At 36.3% G+C, this 24,098-nt stretch overlaps 1 protein-coding gene across 2 annotated transcripts in view; it reads right to left on the reverse strand.

The window, feature by feature from the left end:
* ATRNL1 (attractin like 1) overlaps window positions 1-24,098 on the reverse strand; it is a 525,478-nt gene that overhangs the window by 403,574 nt on the left and 97,806 nt on the right. For both annotated transcript variants that reach the window (XM_056352650.1, XM_056352649.1), the window contains exons 11-15: window positions 15,776-15,860; window positions 13,703-13,911; window positions 11,125-11,243; window positions 1,772-1,904; window positions 316-497 (exon numbers count right to left, since the gene is read on the reverse strand). In XM_056352650.1, coding sequence (XP_056208625.1) covers window positions 316-497; window positions 1,772-1,904; window positions 11,125-11,243; window positions 13,703-13,911; window positions 15,776-15,860 — 728 coding nt within the window. The remainder of the gene's footprint in view (window positions 1-315; window positions 498-1,771; window positions 1,905-11,124; window positions 11,244-13,702; window positions 13,912-15,775; window positions 15,861-24,098) is intronic.

The raw sequence follows: 24,098 nt of genomic DNA on the forward strand, positions 1-24,098 counted from the left end.
TTGATTGATGCTGTCACAGTGTATTTAAAAGGGCTGGGATCTCCCGGATCAGTGTTCCAGCCGTTCTCTTGAGCCACATCTTGAAAGCAAAAAATAACCTTCAACAGTTAGATCTGTTGGGGAGAAACACTTGGGAACTGCTGTGTCATTAGCTTTAAAAATGAGATTTTCTTAATATCCTATAAACCGTGTATCAGCCTTTAGCACCACGCTACATTTCTTTGAAGGTATAAACTTCCCTTTCTTTGGACAAATCCTTAAAATAGATTTCCCGAAGCAAATCTAATTCACATAAGCATCAGTTACTCAATTTACCTGAAGTGTATACTTCTGTATCTCATCCAGAACAAATTCCACTTCTTTTGAGGTTGTTAACGAGGCAAGATTCCCACTTAAATTGTAGCAATACAGTTTGGCATTGTCATAGCTTTCACGACTTGAATTTATGCGAAGGCAGGCATCTCCAATATGACTCCATCCTTCCCCACACAGATGAGCTGGTGTAAAAAGCATATGATAAAAGCAGACTTGAAAAAAAACTTTTAAAAAAACCTAAGGGAGTCTGAATTTTATCTTCCTGAGATCATAATTCAAAATATATCCCACACTCAATTTCCCTTTTCACATCACATAAATTCTAAAATACCCAGTAGTATCATATCAAATACTGTATTTTTATGAAAAGAAACTTTTAACAAATTGTGAAATATCTTTAAGATACATGTTAGGTTTCAGTGTAACAATATTGTTACGATACACTGTATTCAGATTTGAGCACAACTAAATATTAAAGATTAAAGTATGTACGTAATTAATAGCACTTTAACCAATCAATTTAGCTGAATGTCATGGAAATTTCAAAATCTGAAAACAACTGTCCTAGAATTCAGAGATCACAACTTTACCCTATCTTGCCTTTCTAGTCCTACCTTTGCATTTATATTTGCCTAAATACAAATGCAATCAGAATAATAGGAAATTCAGGTAACATCTTAGAAAAATATTTCCTCTTCGACATTTTTCTGCTTTACCCAGATTCAGATATCTATTAAAAAATGAGTCAGTAATTCAAAGCGACTGTTATAGTTCATCTTTAAAAAGATTGCACAAATGTGCACAGAATAAATTGATTAAAGTTATTTAATGAATGATCTCTGTGAAAAAAACCTGTGTTAACTTCATCCAGACATAAAGATCAAATGGAAAAGGTTCCGATATCTAACTGCATATGCTTAGTTATGAATATTAATTACAGAATAAATATTATTTCAGAACATTAACCATCACCTTCTCAGAATATTTTATATTAGCCTTTTAATATTCACTGCTTTCACAGTATTACCAAAATTATGTTAGGACCTATCTGCACAGGAAAATTGAAGTATAACTGAAGTATAAGATAAAACCCCAGTGAGCAAAAGTAACTGTCGGTGAATATGTACACGTAAGGACTCAGTATAGCAATGCCGCTCTGTCGTCGGTGATCCCCACAGGCTGGACCTCATCACTGGCTTGTGCAGAGGTAGACACCATTATGCCTTCATTAATATTACGTCTCCTAACAAAATTAACAGTAGCATGAAGATACCAACCAGTGATGTAGCTACATCTATGTTCCCCTGTACAGGCACAGCATAGCAGGGAGAGTTAGCACCAGTATGACAAATCCAGGTCTACTCATTGAACGCATATTTTTCGGCAAGAATGGAAGAGATTTACTCTGTTTTGAATTCAGGTCTAAAAAGCAGCATTGCCACCCCACAGCCCTTACCAGGTAGCGCCTGGCACTCCTGCTGTCGCTGGTCCCACTGGCAGTTCAGGTGTAGCGAGCAGCTTTTGCAGCTGGTCAGTTTATTGCAGATTTGTTCATTCCTCACATGACATTTGGTGTAGTTTTTAACTGACTAAAAATAAAACAGACAAAAAGGCAGCTTAAACTTGTACCAAACCATCAACAAAGCAGAAGTCAAAACTGAAAGACACACAGGTGAACCTCTCCCAGAAAACCACAGCCACCTAAATGCTAGGCTGAATTTAAGCTTTTGCCTAGATTCCCTTATCACTTGCAGAGAGTATAAAACACATCTCTAGAGCACAAATCACCCCACCTGTCCCACATAGCTAACTTTGAGGGAGTCAAACAAGACTTTGAAGATGTCTCTTCCCAGCACAGAGCCCAGGAAGACCTTAAATAACTAAACTAAATTGCTATTTCTTAGATAGTTAAGGTGTATGCTCTCACTAAATTATTTCATCCCATGCAGAGTAAAGCAAGAAAAAATAATCAAAGGGAATATAAAAAATGGCACAAGATGCAGATATAAAATTACACATCGTTGACCAAAGGTGCAAGAATATAACTTGCTTTGTTTTATCTGGATTAAACGGAAAAAAAATAGGATCTACAGACCAATAGTCACAAACCACAAGGAGCTGTCAAAAATTGCAGTCACACTTTTTTTACAGATTTAACTGCAAACCTGTATGCAACATAGCTAGCATAAAATTTACAGAATCTACAGGAAACCATTTTGTCATACAGTGACATAAACCCAGGAATAATATTTTTCCTTTGGTACCTTAGTGTACAAGAACAGGAATAAACACTGAAGGAATTTTTACTTGGGTTTTTTGTTGGGTTTGTTGGGGTGGGGTTTTTTTCCTGAAAATAGGTCTTCCTTTCCAAGTGAGGCATTCTGAACACAAATCTTTTTTCCCTTTGCATAATACTTTCAATTATGACATAGTATTGATATCTTATTTAATAAAATGCCCCAAATCCTCAGTCAGTTCATCAGGTTATCCATAAGGCTGTCTCTATTAACTTCATTTCAAGAGAATAATTACAAATAAGTCATAATTCAAGGCAGCTTTATACTCACAGAACCACAGAATGGTTGAGGTTGGAAGGGACCTTCTGGAGGTCATCTTGTCCAACCCTAACAACTCTTGTCTCCCTCTAACAACAACAGATTCATTCATGCATAGCAGCAAAAAAGAATTGTACTTATATAGCAAATGTATGATTTACATGACAATTTTGGTTGCTTTCCTTTCTAATAGTCTTTTGGAGAATGACAAAACACATCTAAAGGGGCAATACGATAGTAAGTTACACAGTTGTTAGTACTGGAATGATGATGATGACAGGGCATCAACCTACTGCAGTCAGGAGGGAAGACAACCAGCCTCCATTTTTTTTTTCCCGCTGAAGTCCTGAAATAATGTAATTGTTAAAATAAATTTTCAGTCTCACACAGGACCAGCTTCATTCCTGCTGAAGAGCATTGCTGTTTAAGGCTTTGTTGCCTTTATTGGATCAGTCGCCCAGCAGTGAGCTTATTATAAAAGGTACTCACTATTTTTCTGGTGTGTAAGAAAGGCTACTGTGAAGCAAAAAGAACCAGAGAAGCAGTTCTAGGAGAAGGCATCTACACCATGGTATGAAGCAGAGCCAAAGACAATGCCATAAAGTAATAGAACGCCTGCCTAGGCCAATAAATGCATAGGAACAGTAAAGCACAAAAAGCCTTTGGTACAAATCCACATTTAGTTTCACTCTGTCATGATGCATATTCACAAAGCTGCCTGAGAGACACTTTAAAGTGAATTTTGGAGCACGAGTACCCACCGTCTGCTCATTTACAATACCTCAACTAATACTTACTTTCAACACTTCATGATGGCATAGCTCAAAATCCTTAAGCTTTCAGATTCTTTTTGAAAATTATATACTCTTTAGTGATATTACATACAGATCACAATTTTCAACTAAACCAAGATATTTGTTCTAATACTTTCTAATCATGAAGCTTGTTGTGCATTAGTTATTTAACGTTTAAAATAAAATTCAAAGTACTAGTGACTATTCTATAATAATGTTCTCTGTTGTATTCCCTTATTCCCAGCACTTATTTCCCTTAAATCCAATTTAAACATTGCTTGCCTGAAAATCTCATTAGTTCAATGTAGATGTGAATCCAATAGGTAATTCATATTAACACAATATTAAGGTTATAACTTAAGCTACCAAACCAAATGAAATTCAGAAATATGACAGCCCATCTGTTACTGAAGTTCTATATTGCTGTAGGTTATTTATAATGTTTACACACCAAAGTATGAGTAAATCATGTTATGTATAAAGTTTCCCATTTATGTCTGATTTACTTAGTTTTTTTTCAGTACTGATCTTGATATGGTGGTGTATAGAAAGACTTATGAACTGTAGTGATTTTCTGAATATCCACTGTAGAATAAAAATATTACAGTAGTTTCTCTTAGAATTTCAGAAATTTCTATTAAATAACATCACCCTCTCCTCCTCCTGGATTTTTCAGGTTAACAGTATAATCTTATCTAGTTTTCCTAGTCTAACTATAAATTATTAATCTAATAGATTTCCTATTTTTCTGAAGCTATTCCCAAATCTTACTGTTGGGTACTCCTTAGTCTTAAGTTTTCCTTTTTTCCTCCAAAATGAATTTGATTCTATTCATAATTCCCTTTACTACTTTATACATTTCCCCTTGACCATTCTTTGCATTCCTCAAATTAGGCAGGTTGCTATGATTATATTTATTATTATTGGTATTAGTGTAGCATCCAAGGAATCCCCATCATGAAAGAGGATGTTAACTTTGTGCAAGCTGTGCAAGCATTACAAAAAGGCCATGATTCTTGTCTTTAAGGCACTGTGTAAAAATATCTAACAATGTAGGACTATAGCTCTTTTTGAAATACCCTTTGGTATCCTATATCCTCAGCAAAACACTTTCTCATAGCCTTCATGGGTTCTACAACGCTTAGTTTATGAAGCCCTACTCATATAAAATACTTTTAAGTCACGTACCAGTTTGGGCTGTATTTGTGTATATATATATAAAAATATATTATATATATAATATATATTTTATATATAATATATATAATATATTTTATATCTATATATAAAACCAACTGGGGCTTTATGGTGTTGCATGTGTGGAGATGGACAGACAAGAAACCCAGAGACTCACACTGGAGGTAAGGGTGTGGGTGGTCATGGTTATGGCAGGAACACATCCCACTCGTGGCTTTTGAAAGCGATGAGGCTTTCAAAAATGCAATCCAGACTGGATGCACGAATGCTTCAGCTGTGCCTTTTCCCACTGCACTCTCTCCAAACAAGAAAACACACGCACTCCACTTGAAGACACATCAGAGACAATACTCTGACCAAAAAAGTGTTACATTCATGTGCCTGGTGCTCTTGATCCCAACTGATGAAGTATTCCCAATTTATTCTGCCTTCCCATACGTCTGCTTTTTGTTACAGTGAAAGAGTAGGTATTTTAACAACCTTAATGTGGAGATTCATAATAAAAGCTGAAATTTTATAAGGAAAGTGGGGGGGTTCCAGTTTTTTTCCAAGTACTTGTAGGATTTTGAAGAGAAAACATTTTCTCTCAATCAAAATTTTTCAAGTCAAGTTTAGTATCATATTACTGCTGCATTCCAAGCCTTCAAAATACATTGCTTAAGTAATATGGGAATAATAAGTTACTTTATTTGCAGACTTGTAGGGTGGGCAGTAAACAGTTCTATAAACTGAAGGATTATAGGACAACATTTTAGACAGCCGGTGAAGCATGTTATTATGGCTACCCTAGCTGCAGTGGCTACTTCCATTTTTACTGCAGAGTAGTAAGACAATGGAAGGGGAGAAGGCAGCCATTTCTTGTTAATTCCGAAGTGTGCCTTTCAGGGCTGCTGGTTGGATCTGGAGTTTGGGGTGGAGACAAAGGAGGAAACGGGAAGAGTTATTCTGAAGATATAAAAAATCAAAAACAATTTGTTTTGATACCCAGTGCAAGAATTTCCCGTTGTTTCCCAAAGAACAGGGTGAGGGAGGAGACAAAGAAGCGGGTTGAAAGAAAAAATACTTTAAAAAGACAGAAAGAAAAAAAAAAAAACCCTTCAAAGGTCTTTCACATTATAAATATCAAAAAGAAGCCAACATATTATCCACTATCAACCTACACGTGCACGTAAATATTTTTACATTTTTCACCTATAAGTCTATCACCACTTGATCCATTAACATATATAGTGGCATGGTACGTGTCCAAAGACAGCCCCCCCTCTTTCCCAAGCACACTGCTTAAAGGCGGCTGGCAGGCAGGAGACGTTCCAGCACTTTCAGAGCTTCGATGCAATCACACTTTTTTTGAATGTGCCTACATGTGTCTGCAAAAATAAAACAGCTTTATGGCCATAATGTGGACTTGATGTATTTTTATCTTTAAAAATTATTACTCTCACAATATCTTAAGGCTCTCCATCACTGTATCAACCAATATTTTGCTCCATTTTTGAAAAACAAAAAACACAATTGATAAAGTAAATGTTCTTACTCTAAAATGCAGGCTCTTTCTGGTCGTCTTCAGTAAAGGAAATTTTGCTTTTTGTTGCAACTGGTCGGTCATTTTTTTTTCAGTCATTTACCATTTTATTTGTCACAAGGTACAAAAAGATTTTGCTTTCATGGGATGGCTCCTCCCTGAGGAGCAAACCAATTGTATGCTTACTCTTCCATGCTACAATCTCAAGAAAAATTGTATCTTTTAAAGGTGCAGCAATTTAAAATTAAATTCATCTCTCCCTCAAAGCCTTTTTTTTTTTTTTTAATAAAAGCTGGAAGGTAAAATGGTAAAATTAATAGCTTTTCCTGAGACTATTTCCATTACAAAATATAAATATAGGTAATATTCTGAACAACACAATCAGCAAGGGAGTATCATTCTCACGAGATGCAAGATAAAGCTTTTTATGTGCAGGTGTACAAAGTAAATACAGTTTCATAAACATATTAAGTGGACCCACATCTAGTGGTTTTCCTCTATCAAGAAATAGGCAAAATGCAGCAGAATCAGTGAGGACCAGGATGATGCTTAGGATATTATAGAGTACAAATTAAAGTGTCAAAGTGAAAGATCAATGTAATAGACTTAAGGGCAGTAAACTGCTAGTAAAAGTCAATACAATCAACTCCACAAAGCCCAGAAATATACCACAGACAAGACATAAAACTTTTTTTTGAAAAAGCAAAAGGAAGGAAGATGTGAGACAGGGAAGTTAAGTAAAACAGCAGATATAAGCATGACAGAAAGCTGTTTCTCCCAGTTTTAGAAAAAGAAAGAGTAATATTTAGCGCTTAGAGGGACACACATGCAACACTATTAGATTTTACAAGTCAATCAAAATATTCTTGTCTAAATTTCCATCTTTGATGCAGACATCCAACGAATGGGAGAAAAAGAAGTACGTCAATGATGATGTTTCCTTCTTTGTTTGTGACAATGTCTTAAAAAATAGTCTGTGTCTCAAAGTTGAAAACAGCCCTGCCTAGATGCAAGAGGCTCCATGAAACAGTTTGAAAGAGCAACTTATATAGATATTAGTATGACATATTTCATCAAGTCTGTACATGTCATAAGGCAGTATTAATGACAGTATTATAGTTGCTTTTGTCCCTATGGCATACTAGTATCTGTATTTACCCATTTTTGAAAAAAGGTCAAGTAGGTCATCTTACAATTTTAGCATTTATCAATCTCCAAGATAAAAATTAATTTTTTTTTCTTATTTTATATAAAATCACTTCATTGTATTATGGAATAATTTCAGTGTATTATGTAATACCACTGTAAGCAGTCTAGGGAATTTCAGTAGTGTAATTTCTCAAGGCAACATTTAAAATGCTTACTATTAACAGACAAAATCTCTAAAAGATATATTTAATGCTAGAAAACAAACAAGGCACTACTGCTAGCATGTTGTTCACTCTACTCATGAGCCAAATTTCAGTACCATCTTGAATCACTCCACATGTTTTAAGTAAACTCTTTCCCAGTTGGGCAAGACAGAATAAGCATCCACCCCTCAACATTTGCATTAGACATGATAGGGTCAACTAAAACTATAGTGTGCAGAAGTGCCCCACTTACGTGAGTTTTTCTGGGAGAAAAACAAACCAGCTCACTAGTGCTGAAATGAGCCAGACCTCCAGAATGACATGCCCTTGCAAGCCTCTGCTTGCAATTACATCAGATATTGATATATACCTTGATGATCCATCAGTCTGCACAGCAGTGGAATATAGTGTCCTGTTAAACATCAGATGGTGAGCACAGGCAGGTATATGTGTATCATCAATGCATTAGTACTACTTATGCAGTCCATCTGTCCAAACAGAGTTATTTCAGGGAAATTTCCATATTTTACATCCCTTCCAATCAGCAAAACAGTCACTGCTTTACCAATATCCATGACCATGAAGCCAATGCCAAACTGATTGCCAACATATCTTTAGTATGCTGGCCAGTCTCGATGAAGCGAAAGCAACAGATTCTAAAACATTATTGTCTGTCTCATCTGGGTGTTCCGTGATCTCATTCATAAATGAACGCCTTTGTACAGCTGCAAAAATAGGACTTTCTCCTTGTGATATTTCTGAGTCTACAGTTTATTATCCCACATTACCATCACAGTACTGTCACAACATTTTCATTCTGTGGGCCTAGTCCAGAAGTAGCAGTCTATGAAAATGGTTTATTGTCCTAATCCATTCCATTTCTCCACATGTTGCCATTCTGTTGATGCTATTTTGATGGGTTTATATCAAGAGCTGCAAAATTCTGTCTCCATTGCCTCCCAGCCAATACACTAATTTTACAGTAGCCACCTTCAACTTAGGATAGTAACTCTTCTCAGAAATAATTTTGATGAATTTTCACAACCTCATTCTTTATTCCACTAACAGCCTTTGCTATCCACTTCAAACCCTGCATAAAAGACAGGAAATGAAACAGAGAAGACTGGTGCATGAGCTGCTAATTAAGCTGACAATCTTGGTCATGAAAGGTTGTCAAAGAAGGATACTGTACTGAGAAGCTTGTGCGAAAATACCCAGTGCTCTACATTTATTAGTGATGAAGATGGTCTGCTCCTTAGCAACTGTTCCGTGCTTAAAGGTTGAAAACCACAGTTAGAAAATTGGCACCTAATATAGCACAAAGTGTTAGGAAAATAAGAGCCCTTAGAGATCACAAAGGAAACTAACCATTAGTGCCTGGAATACGAAATCCCTCTGACAGACTCATAACATGGCTGCTGATGAATTTGTGCCTGCATTGCCTTTGTTAGCAGTGACTAGCTACGAACGCCAGCGATTAGAGCCGGCTGTGCTCGCTCCGAATGGGCAAGATCTGAGGCAGAGTCAATCCCACTCACACCTGAATATGTCTGTCTAGAGAGCAAGATTGATTTGCATCGGGTTCATATCAGACAGCAAACTACCTTTACTAATGGAAGCGCGTAAAGAAAGGACTTGGAACTCAAGTACAGCCAGGTGTTGGGAGCTAGCTGAAAAATACAAGGAGGTAAAAATTATAAAGCTAAAATAGTATTATAAGCTTGCAAAAATCAAATGAACAAACAAGAGATGCAGCAGCTGGTGGACAATAACATAAACTCTAAAACATGGAACTAATCAATATTAAAAATAGATAAATATAAACCTGTATATGTGGTGGTGTGCTCCCCCACCATCCCGACCTAACGCAGACAGCTCTATGGGGCTCCGAGTGGATTTGGGTGTTTGACTTGAGCAGCATGCACAGCTCACAAAGCTGAGAACGGGTGCAGTCTAACAAGCAAACTAGCTGGATGGTGCCCGGGGTGAGGCAGGGGCCTCACACCCCAGCACTACTTCAGCGCATAGCAGGAAGACCCCCGCACATCTGTAACCATCAACCCATACCGTGTACTTGTCTACACCAAACCCTTCCTGCTCCACACGGAACCATCAGGCTCAGCTGAGCTTCCAGAAGGGATACCTTGATAAGGGCCAAACAGCACGCAATAGCTGACTCCATCCCACCTTGCCACGAGCAGAAAGTCTGGTATTTTAGTATGAGTGGTGTTTGGGGTTTTGGTGTGGGTTTTTTGGGGGTTGTTTTGGTTTGGGTTGGGTTTTTTGAAGACGAGAACTCTTAACTAACAGACGTGTTGACAGGCTTGCACCTCTCTCCTCCCCAGTCAGGGATGCCTCACCTCTGGTAGGATTTGCACTTCCAACTATGTTGGATGTTACCCAGAACAATATTGTTAAGAAAAGCATTGAACTCTTCACTCGAGCTCGATTTTTGCAGTAAGTGCATTTACCAACAGCAATTCAGAATTGTTATATGTGTCACCTTAACAAATGATCTATTTTTTTTCAGCTTTGCAAAACTGTGTTAGTGAAAGTCCTTAAACTGGGCTCTAACTGGCAACGATGGCACTGATGAGCGGCTGTATATATAATCCTTTACACCTAAAGCTGCTGACTGAGTCTGAGACTAGGATTGGATTTAGCGGCACCTGGGCTCTTCTCTGAGAAAGAGTTTAGAAAGCAAGGAGATCCTTTCCGAATCTCATGATTCAGTGGAAGGGCTTTCCCCCACCCTCTCCCAGCCACTCCTCAGACTTTTAATGCAACAGTATGAATCTGTATGTTCTGACTGCTTGTATTTACAAAGATCAGAACAACCTTACCAAATAATCGCAAACCAGTTAATCTCATGGTGACAGAGGCTCATATTCCCCTAATGAGATGGCAAGTAACTCCATGGGTTAAGAACATTTCTATGATGATTACTGATTAGAATACCAATGAAATGAGACTGACCTGGTCCTGCTTAAAAGGGAACAAAACAGAATAGCCACCCTTCATGGGATTCCACGGTTTCTACCTGCATACTGTACACAGCATATGCACAAAATCCAACTTAATAATGACTCTAGGACATTCCAAAATATCATTAATTAGGAGAAAATAGTATTTGTCCTCAGAGATATACAGCGGCTAATACAATCCTAAAGAAGACTTTTTTTTTTTCCCTAGAATAGATCCCTTTGCTGCAGTCCAGCTCTGCCTCTGCCACGTTTTTACTGCAAAAGCTAGGCAAGCACGCTTCTGTTTGTGGTCAAAACAACCTTTTATTAGTCTACTATAACCCTTTAATTTACTACATCAGGCCTCTGCATTAGCTAGAAAAGAAACAGTATTAATAATATTAACACAGATTTGCAAAGACTCACCATGCTACAGTTACTGTTTGCTGAAATGCACTTCTTGTCATCGCACCACTGGCACCCGTTTGTGTTGGCAGTACAGCTCGCACAGTCTGCGTATCGGTAACATCTGTCATCTGCGGCAGCTGTAATACAAATGAAAGTTAAGAAGAAACATTGCACAGAAGGAGAATGCCACCACATTTTAAACACTTGTTTAGAGCATTTTCTGTTACACCCTTCATATGAACTCTAGCCGTTCATAAAGGTTTAAGTAACTGTAGGAAATTAATTTACTCATTTAATGAGATTTGCTCCTTTAAAAATTCCTTTAGTAACAGCTATATTTGAAGTTTCATAAGTGCCATATCAACCAAAGGAATAGTCACTGATTTGCAGCATACAAACTCTCTTAGCACAGTGCATAAATTAAGAGTATCAGAAAGTCTCTTAAACTATTGATTCCTCACTCCTTTAACAAAAAATATTTTCTTCAGATGCAGGTTTCTGATAAAAATATTAGATTGCTATGCAAGAAGGCAAAAGTAGTAAATATAAAAAAAACTAAGACAGATATTAGCAACATACAGACATTTTTGAAGTCTATAAATTAATTTCTAAACCTAATAATGATTGGCAAGTTATAGTTCTACACTTTCTCTACAATAAATATTTGAGGAAGAGTTCACATTAAATCCTTAATACAAGCCTTCAGGACCTGGACTAACATTTATGTTTGGGACACAAATGATTGCTTCTGTTTAAAGGAGGCAAAAATTGGAAAAATGACCATGACCCAAAAATAGGAGAATTACTACCATTTCCTACACTGATCACTATGTTTAACTCCTGTGTGGTTCAGCTTCTTTAGTCTCAGGATCATACATGTCCAAGAGATTCTCTTGCCAGAGAACCTTGCTATCCAAGAACTGATCTTTCGAAAACCTGCTAAAATTTTGCTTGTCCTTTAATATTGACTATCAGCAGTTTCTCAGATGATATTCTCAACCAGATAACAACTGAGCAAAGTGGTGTAAAAGAATATATGAAAAATTAGCTTATGACAGAATATGACTACCTGAGACAGGATTTAACAGCAGTGGAGCAGTGCTGTCCACACAACTTTGGAGCTGGGATTCTAAACACCTCAACTCTTGCAAGTTTAGCTGTAGTTTATTCTCACTGCAGCCGCTTTACTTTAGAAACTGCTCTAACTTTTTTATTTTCCTTTAGCCTGTCTGTGCTTTGGTTTGTTTGACTTTTTTTTTAAATTCCTGTTAACATGACCAGCTTCTCATAAGATCCCCTTCTGTCTGTATTACTTTTACATTTAGTGTCTCAACATTTCTCTTTTTATAAAGAGCTGAAACATTCTAGGCTGTAGATGTCTAAACATTATGAAACTGTACAAAAGCATTTCTTCAGAAAGCTTTACCTGGATAACCTTTTTGTTATATAATGCACGGGTTTTTTTCTGAGCTTGCAACTTTATATCCAGGTCAGAAACAAATAAAAGCTAACAGAAAAATAAACTGCCTTGAAGCATTGATTAACAGCAGAGCTAATAATTTTTTAACAAACATTAAAAGCAGACTGGCAGTTTAATTGTGTGGTAGTTTGGACATGTAGCACACAGCCAAAGTTCGGTTACCAATTGTAGACTTTGCTGAAGGAAAGATGCACAGAAAAAATAGCAGGTGTATGTAGCAGGGATGCATATTCTGTTCATGTGAAGTACAAGAACACTTCCACAAGCAATTTACTTGTGACAAGCCAAAATACTTAAGAATAGGGTGCTCAGTTTATGAATAACACTAAACTGCTGTTTCAAACAATATAGCTACCATGATGCTGCATAGAAATTCACATGACAAACTTGAACCCATTTTGACATACTGCAGCAAAGGGCTTGTTTTCCTCAAGTTTGTTTCCAGCTGTGACCGTACGACATTCTTCCATACACATGCTCCTGCTTGACAGGTAATCTAATTGAAGCAGTGGTGCTTTCCCTCTCCCTTACTGGTACAGACAGACATGAGAGTGCCACACGCCTATAGTGCCAGATACCACTTGCAGCGCCCATCTGTGCTCTGACTCCTGTTACGCGTTCTTGGAATCAGAAAAATACAAAGGCTTTTATATATGTGTGTGTATATATATACACCAAAGCAGGAGAAAGGGGGGAAAGAGGAAAATTAAGTCAGTTACAGTGTTTCAAAGTTCACTCTTTTATAAATGTTTCAAACACACTGAACTAAATCCCACCTAAAGTCATTTTGTTTTAGCTCCCCAATAAACTAAATCCTTCCCTTTGAACTCTATTATGTTTTGTATCCCTTAGCACCTTATACTTCTGCTCTTTTGCATCTACTTCCCTGTAATACTTTTATTTAAAATCCAGAATTGAATTATTTTCAAAAATAATCCATAAATCTCTTGCACTGGGTATTCTCAGAGAGGAACAGCTTTAACAGTCCAGTCGCTAGTTCCACTTGGTTGGTTTCTGGGGGGCATTTGGGTTTTTTTGCCGCTAGCCCCCACACACACACCTCCCAGTCTCTTACATCACATTGCAAATATGACACTAAGACTAGAATTCATTTACCTGTTTTCTTAGGACATTTTGCTCTTAGGATGTTATTAGCATGTCCAGATTCCCAGGATTCACAATGTTTCTTGTTCCACAGACACCTTATCCCTGGACGAGCATTTTTACACAGCTCTTCATCTCTGAACGCTTCACAGTTTGGAGGCTTGTACACAAGGATGTCATTCAAAAGAACACTTGAAAAACCCCCAAATATATACATGGACCTATTAGGTAAAAGCAAGTAAATATAATTGTTATTGTAGCTATAGATACATTTTCTTGATTTATCTGTCTTGTTATATAATAAAAAATGTTATAATAAACTTCTTCTCTTTCTAATAAAGACTCTGTCAGCATTTCCATTATTGATTATTTTTTCAAGATGTTTATCCATGGAAGGTTAGACTAACTACAAAAAAAAACTGCTCAAAGTGCGCTGTGCTATACGTATTAGTGAGTGACATCTACCAAATGCCTGGAAAGAAGAGCAGCTATGGAAGAAACTACTCATTTTTTGAATTAGATAATGAGAACAGAGTGTGAAATAATGGCCTGCAGGAAATGAGAACATTTTTCTTCAAGGTTTCAAAGACAGCCAGCAATAATTGGCAGATGGATATTTCTTCTTGGTAACATTTCCTGTGCAGCAGCTGCTGACATCAGAACCAGGAGACTGGAGTTGAGACCCTGCCGTTTCTCATTTGAAATTAAGAACAGCCTCAGGTAAAAGATCACAATAAAGAACCTGGATATCCGTTGTATTATATACTCTTCAAACAGAATTAATCATACAGTTACCAATAGCAGAAATCTTTGGAAAGTATCTCATATTACACTATTTTGTACATAAAACCCTACTAAAAGTACCATTAAGTTTGGGGGTGGGGAGGTGAGGGGGTGTATAAAAGCATTTTCACCTTGAATCTAATTCATGGAAAGTGACAGTTCTCAAAGTATCAGACATAGCTTAGATGTCTTAAAACAACACAAATCATCAGAAAAAACTACCAGTTGCTGAATTCATGAATTCCAAGCAATTTTCTCTTAATGAAGCAATCTTTTCATTGATTAATTTCAAGTGCTCTGTGTACAGAGTTACAACATACTGCTATTTTTACTAAAATCAAACCCTTATGTGTAGTATTACTTACCTACTCCATTATTTCTGACCTTTTCAATATCCATATGTAGAGGATCTGCAAGTTGCCCACATATGCTTAAATACTGAGTTCATTAGCGTGATGAATAATGTAGAAGAGGAATGGTCAGTAGTACAATGATCTATAATACCACAACTGTCAGATACTAGACCAGCTGTAAACCAGCAACAGTAAAACTGACACAAGCAAACAGTAGAAATTTCATTAAACCTGACTACAGTTTTCTACTTTTTCACTAAAAAAAAAAATAATAATTAAAAAAATAAAAAGACATTTGTCCTACAATTTTATTTTTGGGGTGGGGGGTAGAGGGAGCAGAGAGTTCAGCCACCAAATCTAGAAAACTCCAGGTTCATTCCATCTCCTGTTTCTAGATGATTAAGCTTTACTGAGCTCCTCTACTCAACAAATGACATGAAAGTATGTTGAGAATAAGCAATATACTTAATATAGTCTAAATGCTGGCATGTATTTTTCCTGCAAATAGTTAATGATGATAACTGTATCAGTATCATCAAAATCTTGCTTTTTCCAAGCAAATTTTAGTTACGTGGTTTTGATTTTATGATTGTAGAAGAATTATAGCATGCTGCAAAGAGAAAAAAAATTTTGCCTGTCACATCTAAGTGAGGATTATAGTTGGTACAGAATTTCAAATTCCTTGTAGTTCACAATACTGAGGAAGTACCTCAGTACGCTAGAAGGTTCATATAAAATGTCATTGAACAGATTCCACAGCATGTCAGATTGTTGATTAGCCATACTGATTACCTAAAACAAGTAAAGCCCCTGATGAGCACTACTTTTCATGTTAATAAATTCCATCGGTTGTATGCCATTGAACCATAACTTCATGTAGGTATAATTTCTGCCACAGTTTTTTCATCCAGAAAAATGGCAAAGAAAATTTAAAAGATGTTTCATTTACCCATTACTGACAACAGCAGTGTGACCAAATCTGTTGACATCTCGATGCAGATTAGGTTTTGGTAAAATCTTCCATTCATCACAAGCTGAAAGACACACACACGAAAAAAGTATATGAAAACATATATAAAATAATTCAAAAAGTTTTCAGCAAAATACATGCAAAATGGATTTTGTCAGACACTTTTTTGTATTTTAAGTATCAACTAACTTTATTGCCTGTTTACCCTCCTTTCCCAGAGGGACCCGTGCAGTTAACCCCTGCTCTCTCCACTATACCTCATGACCTTCAAATGTTCTTAACATGCTTGCATCATCTATTGGTCTCATGAACTCTGAAACAAAATTTGACTGACATTTAAAACCATTCTTAATAGTAGTTTCTAGGAGTTTTTTAATTGTTCTGCAAAAATCATAGGATTTGACAGACTTTTTTTCATTTTTCACTAGATGAAAGCTAAGCTGGATTTTCCTACTCCTGATAATCTGCTTTATTCTGCTGTTTAAATATGTTATTTTTTCAGACTTCATACCGTTCTTCTAGAGTCTTCATTTGCAATGATATGCATCTATCAACATCTATTACAGATCAGTGATATACACATTATTAGTCTTTAGTTCTTAAGCACACTCCATTAATGCCAGTTTGTAAAATTTTGTCCTTCTTTTTGTTTTATGTAGGCTTTGGATAGGAAGATCTCCTTTTTAAATGCATCACTGATGTATTTTCTGGAGAAAGGATTACTAGAAATTGCAGGATTTGAGCACATTGCCATCACTAGTTCTGAGACGCTGTATTTGCATTGCTCAAGAATAAATCAACAGGTACTCCTTTTAGATGCATTTTTTGAGTAGGTGCTCCAAGAACCTGTCAGCAACACATGTCTATCATGACATTTATTAAGGACAGAGGACACTCGTAGAAGTGTCCCTTTATTATACAGTTTTCCGCCTTCACAGCCCATTTCAACACCCACGATGACAAGTAACATCATCATTGCCATCAAGTTAGCGGTAATATCACCCTAATATTACATGTTTTCAAATTATTCAAAGGATTTTTATTCATGTGTAATCCATGGAACATCTACGACCATGAACTTATTTCTTCTCACAAGTGCTTTAAGACAAACTACCACTCCTCCAACTGTACAACACATCCCATTATTATTTTACTTTTGGTATCTTGACTTAAGTATGGTACTAATTACTTTCATCTAGTATTTGAGATGAATGTTGTACCATCTTCACATCAAATTAACCGTTCAAGCATATTTCTTTTTGTACAGCTGTAGGAGCATTTACGAATGTGGCTTTGGTGTGGTTTCACTTTTCTGTCTTGACCAGGATTTTAGTTCTTCAGAAGAGTTAGTCCTTTCTTCATTATTTCCTGCTTGAACTTTACTGACTTCCAATAATCAAACCCCACAGTTACAGAAATAGGGAGCACCTAGAAGATGAAACTTGAAGGAAACCCCTTTAAAATGGAACAAAGAAAGTATTTTTCTACAGAGCAGACAAAGCATTTCTAGAATTTGTCATCATAACAGGTTTTGGAGATGGGTAGGGTAGATTTCAGGAAAACTTTCATATCAGACAAAGGGTTACAGTTTTCTCATCTAAAAAATCTGATATAAAGATAAGGATTAAATCCAAAGTTGAGAAGGAGTTAAAGGGACAGAGACCCCTCTGATTTAATCCAAATAAAAGGGTGGCTTTATTTTTTATATATATCTGTATACACCCACACACAAATATATTTAGGTATTTGATAACTATCATCCTTCTAATTTCTCAGTGAAAACTTACTTGCATTTCGCCTCAACAAGGCTTGAAACTAGAATAAAATATAACATGACACTTCTTTTAAACCAGTGGCAAAGCTATCAATTTGGACACTTAAGAAAAATAAAAAAAATAAAAAAAAAAAGAAAGAAAGAAAAAAAAGAGACCCATTTGCTCAGTATACTCCCCATAATATACAGAAGTGGACAGAGTACATGCCTGCAGAAGCTGCAGAGTCAGAGTTAGTACCACAAAAAAGCAGAAGCATCCTATAAAGATCAACAGTCAGAAAAGGTTGTTGGCATCCAGCAGGACTGTGGGGAACACACCTTAAGCCTGTTTAAACTGTCTTAATGCAATTATTAGGCAGGTTGACTTTTAGCTAATATTGCTGAATTTATTTACCAGAAAGATTCCAATGACAGTCACATCTAAATAAGGCAGACTTAATTTTAAAATTAGGACTAATTTACGGAAGTTAGAAATATGATTAAAAAGTAAAGGAATATCACCATCAGACTACATATTTCAAGGGTGTCTGCTTAAGGTTAAAAAGTAAGATAAGAAAAAAAAGAAACGCCCCTCCTCCCTCCCTCTCCAGCTTAAAGCAACAAAACCAGATATTAGGAAATCCAAGAGGAACAAATTGTCCTCCAGGGTGGTGTCATACAGAGCCTAAGACACTACCTGCTGGCCACACTCATGCTGCTCTTGCTCCCACTGTCAGAACAGTTCACCTCTGCTAGCGCTGCTTTCCTCACACCCCTAATGCAGAAAATTATTCACAGCAGCACTTTGTACAGTTACGTCCCGTTCACATCCCGTGCGAAACCAGCTCAGCGCAAGGGCACACAAGGGTGGGCTTGGCACACGAGCGGGGCAGGACAGCACGGCTGCGTGCTGTAACATGCTGCGAGGGGGGCTCGGGCTTCCACAGAATCCCAGCCCAAGCCTGCGGAGTCAGGGTGAGGCTGTGGCTGTGATAAATCAATTATGTCCTTTTATAAATTGGAAACAGAAATGAAAAACGCATTATTGCCAGAGTAACATTGATGACCCAAGCAGCAATAATTTCAGCATCAGACAGTGGACTCAGAATGGATTTAGTAGTTTGAAGGAAGAAAAACTATAGTAAGTTTAATTCACTGTCTCATAGGACCAACGTATCCCCAAAATCTTGCCTCTTTCTCAATTTCTACCTTCATTACCTGTTAATACACTTCATCTTTCACAATTGTTCTTGTTCTTCCTTTATTTTCTCTACTTAAATAGAACGGTGCAAGCACATACTTGCCAGAGAGGTGTTGTTCCTGAAACAGTTTCAACAGAAGACATCGCAGTACTAGGGCACTAATTAATTATTTATGATCACAAGTTTCAGATGAAGGTAGGAGCAGTAATAAATATAGAAGTTCTGTATTCCCCATATCCCAGCATAACACTGACATTCGATTACTCCATAGGTTTTGAAATACGTAAGAAATTCAGAGCTAAGAGCAATATTATTTGTCAGAAATCAGTCATTAATTTCTATTTCAAGAATATATTTCTATTTTAAAAGCTATACAAAACAAGCATTTTAATGCTACAACTGACCATCAAAAACTTGCTGTTATACTTTAAAATCAAGTTCTTGCTGCTGTAAGTCATTGCACACTAGCAGAAACAGCATGTTTGAGGTCATATGCCTTTGGTGGTAAAGGAAATTATTTTTTAAAACCAACACTAAATTTTCATCTGATCTTGGAAACTGTTGCATGTTATTTTTTGGATTTTTTACAAATATATGTATGAAATAAATTTCTAAGTATGGGAAACACTATGTATTTAAGAAAAAGTGGGATTTAATACCAAAGGGAAACCATAATAAAGGCTGTTTTGGAGATAAGAAACCCTTGAGGTATGATATAATAATTCCTTTCTTGCTGATGGTATTTGTCAAACTGGCAGTTGTTTTCAATAGAGTACATGAAAAAAGAGGGTGGGAAGCACATTACAAATAGCCTTTCCTCTTATCTCCTCGCCTTCTCTATGACTACTGAACACTGGACGGAACATTGTGCAAGAATAATACTTTTGCTCAGCTTTAAATTCCTGATATGAGTTTCTCAGTACAGGTTGGTTAAATCAAAATAGAGATAGTTAACCAACTGATTTTTGGTTGGTTTTGGTAAAGAATCAAATAAAATTCATCCCTGCCTGCCATCTTCAAACTTCTTTCAAACATTTCAAAGTATCCATGTTTCCAGGCTTACTGTACAGTTCCAAGAAGAAAGTGGTGAACAGCAAACACAGTATGATTTTCAACATTGTTTATCAATATTACAGCTTTCTGTGTATTGTATTTATTATATGAAGTCTAATAAGGATGGTAAGTTTTATGCAGCAAAGAATAAAACACTTTGTAAAATGTCATGGACTCTTGAAGTATTATACAGATAGTAAGTGGGAGATATAGTATTGGTCGTATTTAGCATTGTCTCTGTATGTATGGGGTATAATATATACCACATGAAAGCATATACTGCTTTTAATAGAAACAGTTACTAAGCGGATGAAGGAGCGATACTGCTCATCCCAAACTGATCAGCAGAATTTTTAGTCACTGAAAAGTATAAGGAGGAATACAGGGACTTTTCGTCCTGAAGTAAGGCTTCTATTTCACGAACATGTTGTACCACATTATATGATTATAAGAAAAAGTTCCGTCGTACTCCTTGGTGTAGATTAAATGGTTCCCAGGTGATACAGAAGTGGCTCTGAGAGTGAATTCACCAGCCACACAAAATACATGATGAAATACACTACAGAAATGCACCAGATCTGAGGTGATCCAGCTGATGCCGGCAGAGAAAACCCCAGCTGAACTTCACACAGGGTAGTGCACTGCGGGGTCCATAGTCTGGCAGGACACACCTCGCCACCCTGTCCTTTGTCCTGTCACCTGTAGCCTTCTCGCCTGCGTCCTACTGGCAATACTAAATTACTGGTACCAGGGACAATAACCAAGACATTTTATAGAAAAGTTCTCAATGTTGCAACAGTAAGATAAATTTGACAGAGCTAGAACTCAGGTGGGAATCTAGGCTGGCTACCAGGGACATAGAGACTGAGAATTCCCTAGGGACCATTACGGCTCCATTGCTCAGATCACTAAAAATACAACCAGTGACATCAATACAAAGATACTATAATAGCATATACAGTAGGGCAAGAGGAATATGCTATAGTAGAAATTATACCAGTAAATATATACTACCAGAATATATTCATAGATTACTAGAATGTTTCCCAGTACAATTTTATAGGAAAGTAACAACTGCATTTCTAAGCAACGTTGTCACATCAGTAAAAAACTCTGAATAGATTTGCTTTAAAATATTTAACTAAAATCAGATTTATCAAAGTGTGACTGAGGGAAAAATAGGGGAAATACAGCATCCAATCCCATCCAGTTAGTCCTCCACGTCTTTTTATGATTGACTTTTGCTCTTCAGACTACAGTTGTACATACCATTAAAAACCTGTTTGGGAGTGGAGGGCGCTATGAAGTTTGCACTTACTATTCACATCTGATTTTGAACAACGAATTACTCAAACATTTGGGCAGAACTAGAGCAGAAGCAAGTTAACCCAGGTTCATTAAGTTAATGTCTGAATTAAGTTAACAAAGCAGTTTTGAAAATCATAACAGTTGAGCATCCAATTATATCCAGTTCAGATTTTGATTTATTAAAATCTAAGAGAACCACATATCTACAAGCCATTTAAAAGTTGATTACTCTTCCCCCTTTCTTCACCTGATTTATTAAACGTATTATGGACATCTCTATTTTCAACACTAAAAAAGACTATGAGAATGAGCCTAAAATCTTGACTACTCACTCCCAAATCTACAAAATTCTGTGAAGAATATAAAAGAACATCAAGGAACTGAAATATTCCCTTTCAAAAAAAAAAAATAGAAATTCAGATGAAAAACTGTAAGCATTAATAGAAAAGAAGCTTCTTAACAACTCATCTCCATTTTCCTCCCTGACCCTGCAACGGCCAATACCGCACTCAAAGCTGAACAGAAGCAACACACTCACTCAGAACTCGCAGGTGGATCTCTCTCAAAGTGATACTCTCCCTGTTCCCTTTAAAGAATAGAAATATGATCAAAGGAAAAAGACTTATATGGTTTAGTAGTAGTTAATGATCATTTCCTGCCTGGCGGGACTTAAATCTACAGCTTTCATCCCTGAGGAAAGTGCCCTAACTGTTCAAGCTAGGTAACTTCACTGCTCCAAGTTAATGCCATCCCACTGAATAGGTAAAAAAAAAATTATATATATTTATCAGGAAGAGAAGTTTTTAGGACAGTCTCTGAGAAAAGTGGCAATCAGTGTTCCATACTTTACTTCCAGGATCACATTTGTATTTCAGCACTGGCAGGCCAGTTTACTGACAATTTGTCACTACATTTGGAGCTATGCTTTCACAAAGGTATGTGAAACTACCTACTTTATATTTACATTCTCCAATCATTTCTCAGTTTTTAAATATTTAAATAAGTTTGTATTGATTCTGCTCAATACCCTCTGTATTGTAACACCTGCAGTGCAGCCTTATGTGCTACATAGGATACAATGTCAGATTATGCTTGTACGCTCTCTTTACGTATTTCCAGTAGTTACTCAGTTTTACTCTGGTAAAGAAAAATTGTTCGTTCACAAAGTACAGCCACACATTATACTGCTGTCTGGTTCCCCCTTTTTTTTTTGTGACCCTGGACAACTAAACACCATGAAAGTTAGGTGCAAATGAAAAACTTACTTTCCAATTCATTCCACACTGCAAAAATATTTTTCCTTATTCAGATAATAAAAACCTCCTTACTCTCAGAAAGACATTAAGGCAAATATGTTTGCAACAGCATGAAATTAATTTAAACTGTAGATCTAACATCTTCAGCAGAGTCTATATACATAACAGTGACTCCCTAAGCAATAGTAAAAAAAACCAAACAAACAAACAAACAAAAACCTAGAGCTTTCCTAATATAGAGAGCAATTAGCGCATTATATTATGGTTTTGCTTTTCTAATAGTGCAGTGATACAGAGGTAATTGCTACTACAAACTGCACCAGAACTACGTTATGACTTAAGTGCTCAGGAACACATAAAACAACCTATCACAGCCACCGCTTTACATTTTCTTTGTGATATCACATTGATAATCCATTTGTAACTCCCAAAGGAGGCAGAAATGTAAAATCAGATGGTTTTACAGTGGGGCTGGGGGGTGATTTTTACACACATTTAAACTAATTCATTTTGTTCATGACAAAGACTAGACATGAAACAACTTATTTTACAAGCACACAATTTATGACTAAAAAAATTCATTTTATTACAAAATATAAGCAATATCTTTGATTACAAGTGAAAGTAATCGCATGAGATAATCTCAAAAAAAATTTTCCAAACAGCAAAATTTTCTTAAACTTTGTTTGAATACCCCAGAAGAAACTTAATATATCCATACAGTACTGTCTTTCACAAACAGTTGAATTTTCTTATTATTTAATCCATAATAATAAACTGAAATCCAGATAATAACAAGACTTACAAAAGGAACATTGCAGAATATATTATCTTAAATGTATGGGTTATTGAACTTCTCCCATAGATACAGACAGTGCTGAAATATAACTACCACTGGGAGACAGCACGGCAGCAGCTGCCATGTTCCAATTATTTCCATTTCTAGCTTTTATAGAGGTTCCCTGTCAGCCATTCTCTGTACATTTCTGGGGTATGCAGATACCTTAGCAGTTGGCATATGTGAAACAAAAGGACAGAGACTGAATACTTTGTAAACTGAAAGCGCAGGCACTGCCATAGGCATACAGAAACATATTTACTGACATTATAATTTGGCCAGGAGCTAAAACAAATATCTTTACTCTTAGAAAAAGCGCCTTTTTTTTTTCCTTCTTCTTTATACTAGTCTCAGTAGTTAAAATATCCATTTTAAATTCTGATTCTGTATGAGCAATTAATTTATTTTCATATGCAAATTTTGCATCCAAATACTTGTAAAATATAATCTACATTACTTTCCTAAGCTCTGATTGGAATAGAAACACAAGAATTTTAAGCATGGGGTGTTTTCTGTACCACAGTTTTACAATTAAAAAAAGAAAAAAAGCAGTCTTACTAATCCCAAACTAATACTTCAAAAATCTATCCTAAAGTTTTAGAGTACAGCTTTGAAATTTTTTATCTTCCGTTGGGCTGAAAACAAGTTCTTCAACAGGCACATGCGGATGTTTTTGTATATTTATACACACATATAAATATGTATTTAATACATACATGTATAAAAATACATAATGTGATATTGGGGGGTTGGGTTTGGGTTTGGTTTTTTTTTAAGTAGTAGTTCAACAGGTTCCCTAGGGTGAAAAATGAGCTGTCCTTCAGAAAATTAAAACCCACATGGACACAGTCTTCTAACTACCCACCTATACATTTAGAGAGACAGAAGCTTT

The sequence above is a fragment of the Falco biarmicus genome, chromosome 9, assembly GCF_023638135.1.
Source record: "Falco biarmicus isolate bFalBia1 chromosome 9, bFalBia1.pri, whole genome shotgun sequence".
NCBI lineage: Eukaryota > Metazoa > Chordata > Aves > Falconiformes > Falconidae > Falco > Falco biarmicus.